This window comes from Orcinus orca, chromosome 14 (genome assembly GCF_937001465.1).
Source record: "Orcinus orca chromosome 14, mOrcOrc1.1, whole genome shotgun sequence".
NCBI lineage: Eukaryota > Metazoa > Chordata > Mammalia > Artiodactyla > Delphinidae > Orcinus > Orcinus orca.
In genome coordinates, this window is record NC_064572.1 from 49,581,064 (window position 1) to 49,594,428 (window position 13,365).

General features: G+C 34.1%; 1 protein-coding gene across 1 annotated transcript in view; it reads left to right on the forward strand.

Moving 5' to 3' along the window:
* PCDH15 (protocadherin related 15) overlaps positions 1-13,365 on the forward strand; it is a 711,784-nt gene that overhangs the window by 475,160 nt on the left and 223,259 nt on the right. The window contains exon 15 of the mRNA XM_049696610.1: positions 9,555-9,648. Coding sequence (XP_049552567.1) covers positions 9,555-9,648 — 94 coding nt within the window. The remainder of the gene's footprint in view (positions 1-9,554; positions 9,649-13,365) is intronic.

Consider the following 13,365-nt stretch of genomic DNA (forward strand, 5'->3'; position numbering starts at 1 on the left):
AGTGTACTGGTAGCAAGAGGACAGACTTCTAATCAGAGACTTTCAGCTGTTTATAGTTTTATTTTACTTTTCTTTTCTATGAGTGTTAATGAGAGCTGCGGGGGATAATTCTGAATCCAGAAATCATACCCAGGACACTGTTTATTTATTTTAAAAAATTTTACTAGGTAAAATCCACTGAGGTGGAAACAGTTCATTTGCAGGTATAACCTGGGATTAATTAGATCCCTTTAAAATTGTCAGCTACGCATAATAACAAGGATATTTCTACAAAGAGTAACTTGGCACTAAATTGTTCAAAGGGAATTTTGTAAGAAAAAGTGTAATTCAGATACATTTAAGGTGCCACCAAAGTCCATCCTTCAATTTTTGAGTAATATAGGTATACTCTAAAAAAGCTAAGATAAAAATATTTCATGCTCATTCTAAGCCCCTTTGAGGTCTATGTCCATGTCATTCTGCTCACCTCTCTGAACATATCAGAGATAATGTCAGTCTTAACTACTGAGGAAACTGACAGCAGGCATTAAAGAAGGCATTGACGTTAGCTTTGTTTCTCTTCTTCAACAGCAAAGTAGCTGCTCTGTTTTTACGTGTGGCTGGCTGTCAAAGAGATGTTCTTGCTATCTCTCTGATGTTTTCTGTGTGGTCCTGAGTGGTTTTACTCCCTAAAAGGATGGAAATCTAAATGTAGCCCATGAGTATAAAGTGAAAAATTTGACAAATTAGCCAGGCTCTGCTTCAGTCTCAGGAACATGTGGTACACAATGCCAAATCAAGAGAACCCTGTGTGGTCACTTGATCTTGTAAGAAAAAAACACGTGCAACTTTGCATTGACGAGGGTGGTACAGCCATGAGTTTGTGTGCCTGGATACAATATTTCCCAGATTTTTAGATTTCACAGATGAATAAACTTCCATTTAAAAAATGGAGAGATTTACTATTTTGAATTTTCCCCCGTAGGTACATACTAATCATAAGTAATTATAATTTACAATCATTCTTAAAGAAAGAAAACTTTGTAAAAGGAACACTTTACAGTAATCAGGACTGTGTGGTACTGGTATAAGAATAGATGTCTGGATTACTAGGATAAACTTAAGAATCCAAAAATAACCCCTAATATTTATGGTCCATTGATTTCCAAAAAAAAAAAAAATGGCCAAGACAATCTAATTAGGAAAGAATAATCTTTTCAATAAATGAAGCTGAGACAGCATGCAAAGGAATGAAGTTGGGTCTTTACCTCACACCGTCTGTAAAAATTAACTCAAAGTGAACCACAGACCTAAATATAAGAGATTAAACTATATAATGAAGGAGAAAATACAGATGTAAATCATGATTTGGGTTAGGCAATGATTTCTTAGATATGATACAAAAAGCAAAAGTGATTAAGAAAAAGACTAATAAGTTACACCTCATCAAAATTTGAAAAAATGTGATTCAAATGGCACCATCAAGAAAGTGAAAGACAACCCCACAGACTGAAAGAAAATATTTTAAATATATGAAGGATATGTAAAGAACTAGTATATCTCAAAAATAAGCAGATAAATAATCTAAGTAAAAATGAACAAAAATTTAAATAGACATTTCTTCGAAGATATATGAATGGCCAATAAGCATGTGGAAATATGCTCATAATCACTAGTCATTAGGGAAATCAAATTACAATCATGAAATAACCACTTCACATCCTCTTATAATAGCTATAATGAAAAACAAAGGAAATAGCATACATGGGTAAAGATGTGGAAATATCAGAATTCTCATATATTTCTGGTGGGAATGTAAAATGTACACTCTGGAAAACTATTTCTCATTTCCTCTAAATGTTAAACATAGAGTTACCATATAACTCAGCAATTCCACTCGTGTCTATTCAAGAGAAATGAAAATGTTATGTTCACGTAAAAAGTTGCACAGAAATGTTTATAACAGAATTATTTACAATGGCAAAATGTGGAAAACAACCCAAATGTCTGTCTACAGATGAAATGAATTAACAAAATGTGTATCCATACAGTGGAATATTATTCAGCAATAAAGGAGAATAAGTACTGAAACATGCATGAACCTTGAAAACATACTAAATGAAAGAAATCATTCACAAAAGAACACATTTGGTTTGATCTCATTTGTATTAAATGTCCAGAATAGGCCAATCTATAGAGACAGAAAGTAGACTACTGGTTGCCTGAGGCTGGGGGCTGACAGAGAATAGGGAATGACTGCTAATGGGTACAGTGGTGAAAATATTCTAAAATTGATTGTGGTGATGGTTGAACTACTCTGAAAATATGCTAAAATTTATTGAATTGTACACTTTAAATGGGTGAATTCAATGATATGTGAATTATATGTTAATAAAACTGATAAAAATAAGAAAACAGTGAAGTTTTCACCTGCCCTGGTCTTACTTTCTCTGTTAAAGATTTCCATTCCTGTGTTTATCTGTTTTTCTCTTGATGCTGAAGGATTTTAAAACTGTTGGTTGTGAAATCTAATGAGCTACCAGTTTTATCAAAGACATTCTCACTCGTGCTGCTACCCTAGCAAGTGTTTGTCTACTACTCTCTAATTTATGCTTTTGAAACTGAACAGACACACCTAGTTGGTTACAGAGGTTCTTTAAAGTGTGAAAGATGTCAATGCAGCATCCTCTTTGTCTGAATTGACCTAAACAGACAGAAATATCCTTAAATGCAAACTTCTTCCGGACAGCTAGAGTAGGGCAGGACTCTGTGATGATTGTATGATCTCTGTTGATGATCATACAGGGTCCAGTACACTGCGCTCATTGCCTTTTATCTTATGGTAATTTTATTTCAGCCACTTCATTGCTGTTGTTCCCATTGATAATTATAGGCTAGGCTAGACCCTTAGCAATATATTTCAACACATTTGAAATGGGGGAAATATTGATATTTTAATCCCTTCCCTCTTTGAAACTTCTGAGATACTTGTGCAAATTTGCATCACCACTTCTATGTAAGTTTTAAGGATTTGAATAATTCAGATGCTCTCTCAAAAAATAATAGAAAAGAAATCATGTTCTGTCTTATCAGATGCTTCAGTTCATATAAATAGTGATTTTGGTTACATTTTTCTTCTTAAAACAACAAAAAAAGTACTTGCTCATTGTTTACATTAAATATTATTTTATGCTATAATGCCACTTTTAACAATAATCATTACAATACCATTCATTACCTTACCTTTTTTTCCATTGAAATACAAATATACCAAAACATTTTTATAATTCTTTAAAAAATATTAGTTGTAATGAATATTCATTTCAGTGCTAGTGTGGATTTACCAAGTGTTGAATTGTTATATGCATTTTTTTTCAGTGTCATAGCTTTATTTATTTTTTTAACATCTTTATTGGAGTATAATTTCTTTACAATGTTGTGTTAGTTTCTGCTGTATAACAAAGTGAATCAGCTATATGTGTATATATATCCCCATATCAACTCCCTCTTGGGTCTCCTTCCCACCCTCTCTATTCCACCCCTTTAGGTGGTCACAAAGCACCTAGCTGATCTCCCTGTGCTATGCAGCTGCTTCCCACTAGCTATCTGTTTTACATTTGGTAGTGTATATATGTCAATGCTACTCTCTCACTTCGTCCCAGCTTACCCTTCCCCCTCCCCACATCCGCAAGTCCATTCTTTATGTCTGTGTCTTTATTCCTGTCCTGCCCCTAGGTTCATCAGACCCTTTTTTTTTTGATTCCATATATATGTGTTAGCATACGGTATTTGTTTTTCTCTTTCTGTCACACTGTATGACATTTTAATGAATTGGATTAGTCATATGGCCAGGAAAGAAACTTATTCTTTAAAGAAAAATGCTTGTTCCTTAAAGATCACAATCATTCATATGTAAATCAGTTAATGTTATGTATTGAATGGCCAGATCTTTATGGTTCTGTAGTGTAATGCATTATTTTAATAACTTTTTATGTCTGTGCTAATAGTTGCATATGATTCAGCAAATATTTATTCAGCAAACATTCATTTATAAGTAACTATTTAAGCAAGATGTAAAGAAACTTCCTCTGCAAGTATTATGGCAAAATATTTGTTATTTATTGCAGGAAATTGAGGAATTCTTATTGATGTCATCATTGTAGCATAAGGCATGTGATGTAACACTTAAAGGCTAAGTGCTAAACAAAAGAACCTCAGAGTTATTTCTGCCCCTTGTTAGAACTTTATTTGAAAATTTTATATCTTCACTGGCATTTTTATTTCTCTCTATGTGACTAAATTAATTTTGACACTAAATTTAAAGCTTATGTTTTTCATATCAGTTTGAGCTACACTGAAGATTAACATGTAAGAAAGATGATATGCATATTTTTCTGTAAGCTCTACTCTCAAAATATATGCTCAGATCACCCTTCTCACACAGCTGGTTCATGCCTCCATCAACTTACCTAAATGGCTACCAATATTTAACTCTTTCTATTGGTCTGTGTTTGTTAATCACTAATTACTGTTCAACATGGAATGCCATATCAAACTAGAAGCAATCATACATTTTGAGGTACATTTTACCCTCTCTAAATATCATTTTAAGGCCTGAAAAATGATGCCCAAATCTGCATGATAAATCTGCCAAAGACTCAGACACTTGTCAGTATAAATGATGTTAATCACAATCAGTAGAAGGTATTGAAAAAGATTAATGGAAGAATACAAAGCATGAAACCTGTGAGATAATCTCTTTCAGTGCATAATTATGCTGCTGCAGTATTTCCTAATAAATGATGCAATTTGGGAAAATGAACACTTAAATAGAAGGTTGGTTTGTTTGGAAGTAGATACCCTCCACTACTTTTTATCTACATTGTTTAAACAACTTTTGAACACCATTTTTATGGTTTGGCAAACCAACTCATTGTATAAAAGAGCTTGATTTTGTCAATCACAATACATTTCAGGAATATAGCCTCAGTGTTTGGTGAGGGAATTCTGTGCAATATAATTAATATAATTGAGGTTAAATTCACATAGCATAAAATTAACCATTTTAAAGCCAACAATTCAGTGGCATTTAGTAGACTCACAATGTTGTATGACTATCAATTCTATCTAGTTCAGGAACATCGTCATCATTCCAAAAGGAAACACAACTCGGTTAAGCAGTTACTCCCTACTTGCCCTTCCCCTCCACCACTGACAACCACCAAGTTGTGTTCTGCCTCTATGGATTTATTTATTTTGGATATTTCCTATAAATAGAATGACACAGTATGTGACCTTTTGTGTCTGGCTTTTTTCACTTAGCCTAATGTTTCAGAGTTCTTCCATGTTGAAGCATATCTCAGTACTTCTTTCCTTTCTATAACTGCATAGTATTCTGTTACATGTGTACACAGCAGTTTGTTTATCCATTCATACATTGACGGAAATTTGGGCTGTTTTTCTGTTTTGGTCATTGTGGATACTGCTAATATCCACACACATACAGACACACATAGATACATGTATTTAAGCACACACAAATATACATGTATTTAAGCACCTGTTTTCAATTCTTTTGAATGTATACCCAGAATTGGAATTGCTGGGTCACATAGTAATCATTTACTTTTTGAGGAACTGCCAAACTGTTTTCCATAGTGATTGAACTGTTTTACATTCCCACGAGCAATGTACAAGTGTTTCAATACCTCCGTGTTTTCATCAACACATTATTTTCCCATCTGTTTTGTTAATTATTCTAGTGAGTATGAAGTACTATTTCATTGTAGCTTTGATTTGTATTCCCCTGATGACTAATGATGTTGAGCATGTTTTCATGTGCTAATTTGCCATTTGTATATCTTCTTTGGAGAAGTATCTATTCTTTGCCAATTTTTTATTGGGTTGTTTGTCCTTTTTGCTGTTGAGTTGTAGGGAGTCCTTTATATATTTGGAGAACCAGACCCTTATTTAGATATATGATTTGCAAATATTTTCTCCCATTTTGTAGGTTTTTTTTTCACTTTCTTGATACTGTACTTTGATGCACAAAAAAATTTTAATTTGAGGAAGATCAATATATCTATTTTTTTAAATACATTTGCTATTCTGTTTATTTACTTTTTTTAAATTTATTTTATTTATTTTTGGCTGTGTTGGGTCTTTGTTGCTGTGCACGGGCTTTCTCTAGTTGCGGCGAGCAGGGGGCTACTCTTTGTTGCAGTGCGCAGGCTTCTCATTGCGGTGGCTTCTCTTGTTGTGGAGCATGGGCTCTAGGCGCACGGGCTATCGTAGTTGTGGCACGCGGGCTTCAGTAGTTGTGGCTCACAGGCTCTAGAGCGCAGGCTCAGTAGTTGTAGCACATGGGCTTAGTTTCTCCGCGGCATGTGGGATCTTCCTGGACCAGGGCTGGAACACGTGTCCCCTGCATTGTTAGGCAGATTCCTAACCACTGCTCCACCAGGGAAGCCCTATTTTTCTTTGTGCTGTTCATGCTGTTGTTATCATATTTAAGAATACATTATCAAACCCCAAATCATAAAGATTTATCCCTATGCTTTTGTCTAAGAGTTTTATGGTTTCAGTACTTACATATAGATTTTTGATCCATTTTGAGTTAAATTTTGTATATGGTATGAGATAATCCAATTACGTTGTTTTGCATGTAGATCTCCAATTGCCCCAGCACTGTTCGTTGAAGAGATTATTCTTTCCCTATTGAATGATCTTGGCATTCTTGCTGAAAATCAACTGGCCACAGACGTATGGATTCATTTCTGGACTCTCAGTTCTATTCACCAGTATACATGGGCACTTTTGAATGCCCTAATTTTCCAAGAAACTCTCTACCCAGTTTTTCCTGCCAGGCTTTTGGTGTTCCACTGAATGCCTCAAACATAAACTATTTCTTCATATGGCTGCAGGTTGCTCCCTGACTTACACTGTTTTCCAGGAATACCCACTGCTTTTCCACCTTGAGTGAATTCTGAGTTAGGCAAAACAAGACAAAAACCATGTATTATTCCTTCAGGCAGCCTCCAGACCAGTTGGAATAGATAAACACAATTCTTTGTGAATAAGGATAGTTTCGCTGCCTCCAGAAACAAGGACCAGAGTAGCACACTGGGAATGTTGACCACCATCTTTAAGACTACTCTAAGCCAGAAAGGGCTGGGACAAGGACAAGTAAAAATGGAACAAATCTTTACTACAATTTTTAAGTTGCCTTTTTCTTAATTCTACCTTCATTTGGGTGCTGTCAACCTTTGACTGTTTTCCAGAGTCCTATCAAAGTTGTTTCTGATTCTTCCTGCTTCATTTTTCGATGCTTCTGTGGAGAGACCACCTCTTCAAGCTGTCTACGTCACCATTTTCACTGACATCACTCCTGTGCAATATATTTTCAATTATGTAAAATTTAAGTAGCACTATTATTGATGTTTTATCAGGAGTCATTCTTATGTATTTTTAGGATATGGACTGATAAGATTTACTGCATTTCTAAATGCAGCCTAATGTATACTGCTCTATAGCTTCCATTCAACTTGGAACTTCCATTGGAAGTTCCAACTTCCAATGGAACTTCCATTGGAAGTTCCAACTTCCAATGGAACTTCCATTCCATTCCAATTCAAGAGTCTTCCTTTCCAGTTATTTCTGGAATTTTGTGGAAGGATGCTTGTGTGTACTCATAAGCTAATCTTTCAGCTATGAATACCAAAAGACAGTACCTATTTTTTCTCTCTTTTTCTATTTCCCAAATATCCTGTCTAACTGTCTACGACGTTGGGACACAAGGCACACATCATCTTAAGCAAAGAACTATTTCCATAATAATACCAGACTATGAAAAATAAGCTATTTAGGTATAATATGGCTCTAAATTCTAATACAATATAAATTTCTAGTGATTTTCTAATTTAATATACAAGGCATAATATAGAGTCGAAGCTTAAACTGAGGAGAAAAATGGAAAACAATAACTGAATTTTCTTCTTTCTTTCATTTTACTATGGATAGATTTTCAGATTTCTTAAGTTACTTGTGAATAAGTCTCAGAAGCAATAAATGATTTACTTTTCTCTTTGAATGTCATTTTAGAATGGGGTTATCTGAACCATCTGCAGTATGGGAAGTTGATCCAAATTTGATTGTTACAAACTACTCTGGGAATTGGTTTTCAGTTATTTGGACAAAACATTTTAAAATGTACAAGGAGCAAAGTCTGTTTTTCATAGTCATACCATATGTTTAGAACTTTTTTTTTAGTCCATATCAATAACAACAATAAAATAAAACAGAGTAACTGTGACTCTGATTTTGATTCCTTGGCATTGACTCTCTGTACTCAACTACCATATGTGGTGCGGATTGCTTAAATTCCACTATAACAACAAAAGCACTTGCATTAAAATGAAAGCCTTTTATCTATCAGAAACAAATTATGCTTTTATACTTGATAAATATTTTAATGTTTTGTTAAATTAATGTAACCTCTCCTTCACAGTAGATACTTGTTAGACCTTAATTAAAATGCCATGTACAACATCAGATTGTAATATCTAAGACATAAATGTAGAACTTGTTTTAGAGAACATAATAAGCGACCAAAGTGTTATAAAACAAGTTACATGGGAGAATAAAAGCTTAAATATCTGAAAGTATGTATTCTAAACAGTGAAAAGGTTAAGAATTAGTATTAAAAGTATTCTAAGTATGAGAATTTTCCCAAAGGCTGTTCATCTCCCATTATACATAATACTTAAGAAATATCTAAATTTCAAGAGAATAACAAGATGGTAAAATTGTTAGTGTATCAACAAAAGAGTTTGTTTTTATAAATTGTAAAATGAGAGAACGAATGTTCATAAAATTATGTTATCTTGAAAATAATGTAAAATATGCAGCCTGAGTGCTCTTTTGAAAGCAATTATAATGTATTTAAATATGGTTATAATAGAGAATACAAAGAAATATTAAAAAACCCATAATATCTATGAAAGTTTTAATATTCTACTGTATATTTTCTAATTTTCTACAGTAAGACTCAGTTATTTTGAAATTTGGAAAGAAGAAAAATTTTAGTCTCTATGGTTTAATCAAAGATGAAATTTAGATGTTTTCATTTCCGTAGTGGTCACATATGTGACAATGAATGGGAGTGGTGATATAGATTAAAGAAATCACTTTTTTACTCAAAGCATTATGAAACTGCTAAAGATTAATGGACTCTTTTACCTTTGAAATCATCACAAACAAGATAGATATCTTTCTTCCTGTAATGAATTGAGCATAGTTTGTTTTGTTTTTTTTTCCTTGGAGGCTACAGAATCAACTCACTTATCTCATTCAGTTTGGCAATTTTTCATTATTGCTAAGAGGCTCAACAGCCTTAAAAGCCTTTTTCAATTTTCAGCATGAATCCTAGAATCGTTCATCTTAAATACTCAAGCTATGTTTGCTGAAAGGAAAAAAAAAAGAAAAACTATCAAAAGTAGTTCACAATAGTAGAAAGACTCCCTGTGACATAATATCTTTTTCTGTCTCATTTGTTTGTTTGTTTTCTCTGTCACTAGTACTGGGATTCTAACCTTAGGGAAAGCACTGGACAGGGAAAGCACTGATCGCTACATTCTGATCGTCACTGCTAATGATGGCAGGCCAGATGGGGTGAGTACTCTCTTTGGGAAAGGGTTTTAAAAATAGTCCTAAAGAAACTGAGAGAACCTTGTAGTTTACACTCTAAAACAATTTATTACAGTCATGAATTCATGAATTAATCTCTTTTTCATTTGGAGCAACTACTTAAAATTACTCAAAGTGCTTTTTTCTCCAATGGGCTCTTTTGCGGTACCCGGGCCTCTCACTGTTGTGGCCTCTCCCGTTGCGGAGCACAGGCTCCGGATGCGCAGGCTCAGAGGCCATGGCTCACGGGCCTAGCCGCTCCGCGGCATGTGGGATCTTCCCGGACCGGGGCACGAACCCCTGTCCCCTGCATCGGCAGGCGGGCTCTCAACCACTGCGCCACCAGGGAAGCCCTCCAATGGGCTCTTTTAATCAATGAACCTATATTCTGAATTTGTTATGGAGCTGCAACTTTGACTTGACAGAATAGATAACGTGGAATTTGCTCTCTTACCTAATTTATGGGGAAAATGAAATCTAACTTAGTCTAAGAAGTATTTCATTGTGTCCAGCACCAGCACAGCACTGGCAGTTCTGGCAGTTTTACTATGTTGGAATCTATTTCCTTTAAAGTCACTTTTTTGAGGGTGGGGGACAGTGGAGGGAAGGGAATTTGTGCATAAATACCTTGAATCACTTAGGAAACCAAGTTGACTGATTCTACAGGTTATTTGTAAGCGGCGCTCCGAATCTTGACTAATCCTTGATGATTGAAATGGTTTAAAAGGGCCCATAATTCTAGAGAAGATAAATTTTATTTCCTCTGCACCTAAAAATTAGTATTAAAAATAAATTGTTTAGTTATGTAGGTGTGTTTTAAAATCATTTGATTGTATTCTTCAATCTACCCATCCACAACTACCACTATTCTGATTTTTAAGCACTGTAACAATGCATTCATTAGCAGTGCTTTATTAGACTGTTTTTTTCACCATTTTTATGCCACAAAGTAGCTTTTGTCTTTAGTCTAGCGCATATGGGCCAACTAAGCACTTTTCTCTAGAAATAATTTCAAATTCAGTATACGTGTCTAGAAGACTCACCCAATTCAAATAGCAATGTATCTCCAGTTTACTTGAAATGACTTCTTTGATCAAAAAATAGACTGGATGGGGGTACATAATGCTCTCCTCACGCTTTTTGAGGAGGATTGCTGTAGAAAATTTACCATACAAAATTGATACTAGACAGTTTTATCATCTTAATTAAAAATTAGAAAAATAGATAAGGATAATTTCTTAAATTTGGTAAACAATCTGCCCATAATAAGCTATTTGCCACTTTTCAAACATTAGGTAAACAGCTATATGTGGAAAATAAACTATACAAAGCAGTTTTAGTAAATAGTGAGGCCAAGAGAAGGCACTTAGAGATTAGGTGAGGCAATAAAAATAAAATCTAAGATTACTTTTTACATATGCAATCCCCTTAATTAATATAGTGTGCCTGTATAAGATATATGTAAAGAAGTCAGTGAGAATCTCAAGAAGAAAATAATTGAGAACTTGACTTATGATGAAAGTTTAATGTGTAATTTGGCTAGGAAATAACTGAGGGGGAAAATTCTAAGGAAAAGAGGGAATTACTAAGCATGGAGTAAGGGGTATAATTAGAGTGAAGTAAAATTAATAAGGAGGTTTTAGGTCAACCATTTGAGATAGGTCACATGATGAATCAGAAATTAATGGAAGTATTATTAGCTAGCACCTTTTACCTCTGGCCTTAAACGTAAGATTTCTTAGACAACAGTAAAGATGGGAAAGAAATAGCATATTAAGCTATCTGGCATAGTTTCAGTCTACTAATTATGGCTTTGGCCACATAAAAAACTGAAAATAGGTTCTGGGCTAACATTAGTGGGTTAGTTCTTTCTAGAGCTTTTTTTTTTTCTTTCAGTTATTTACTTGTTAATTTCAATTCTCCTTGGCCAGGTCACTTAGCATTTCTAGTTCCCTCAAGTTTTCTTTCTTTAAGAATGAATAAGGTCTCATTCAGCTTTAAAATTATGATCCTTTTAAGCAAATTTGTTTCATTTTCAAAAGTTTGTCCTGAGAATGTCACTAGGGAAAGAAACATTTAGATTTCAAACAAAAGCTTCTTCAGTTAGTTTCATCATTTATATAATTTTAGGGATCGACTTATACATGTGCACATACAGTGGGATGTTGAAGAAGAAAGTAATTACAAAATAATAATAGTCTCATATTTTGATAGCACTTTTCTTATCTAAATATTTAAACTTATGTCCTTTGTAGAATTATAGTAAAATTAACCGTTTAGCCTTAATAATCACAGGTTTTAAGAAAGGTATTTAATAAGAACACAGGTGGATGGACTTTTCTTAAATAAAAGGATTACCAGCAATTTACGTGAAACAAATTGCAAAGATATAATTTGAATATTGCAGAATAGAGTCAATAGTTCTAATGTGTAGCCCAGAAATCTGCATTTTTAATGATAATCCAAGTGATTCTGATGCAAGTGATCTTCAGACCACTTTACAAGAAATATATAAGCTGGAAGTTATTCTCTGTGTGTTTATTACTTTACATTTCTGCCAGAGAAATGGATATTCTTTATTTCATATACTATCTCTAAGATATGGATAAATACATCTATATGGTCTATAAATTTCAGCCCCTATTAGCACAGGAATGGTGGATTTGTTATTTACTTCTTAGTTCACCTAGTGATCCAGTTCTCATCTATACCACCCAGTTACAGACCACAGCCTTTGAGGACCCAGTATAGGCTGAAATCATCCCACTCCATAGTGTCAAGAATGGGAATTTTAAAGAATAGGATGGACACCAGTAAGGGAAATACAGATAGGCTGGCACTTTATGCAAGCATTTAGAAGGAAGGTCAGCAAACTCTAGCATGGCTACTCTTAGATTTTGGCTCCCAGCTGTCCATTTTAATGTCTCCTTCACCCTCAGGCAAATTGGGAACTACTGCTACTATAAAGGCACATCTTTTTACTAGCTTTAAATCTTTTTACTAGCTTTAACTCTAACACAACTTTTAAAGAAATAACATTTGTTAAACTGATTTTTGTTATTAAAGCAATGTAGCTCTCTTAGAGAAAATTTGGAAAATATATAAAAGTTAAAAGGAGAAAATAACATGACTTGTACTTCATCTAATCAGATGACATTTAAATTTATACATATCCATATATATCTACACACAAGCGTATGTTGATGTGCATGCATTCTTTAAACTAAATGATTTCATGGAGAGATGCACACAGAAGAGTGCACAAACCATAACTGTGCAGCTTAATGAATTTTCACATAGTGAAAATACTTGTATGATCACTATTCAGAACAAGAAACAGAAATTAATTAGCACTCCAGAAGCCCAGCCTTACAATCATGCCACTTTCTACTCTACCTTCTTCACAAAAGTCATCCCTATCCTGACTTCTATCACAATGGAGTATTTCTGCCAATCTTTGAAATTTATATATTTGGAATCATGTAGTGTGTACTGTGTTGTGTCTGACTTCGTACACTCAGCCTTACATTCATGAAATTCATTGAGGTGAATGTAGTCTGTACATTCTTAGTATCACATGTTATTCCATTATGTGCAAAAAACACAATCTATTATATAAACATCTACTATTGGTGGGCATTTAGGTTGTTTCCCGGCTTTGACTAAACAACACTGTTCTGCTTGTCTTTGACATTTCTTTAA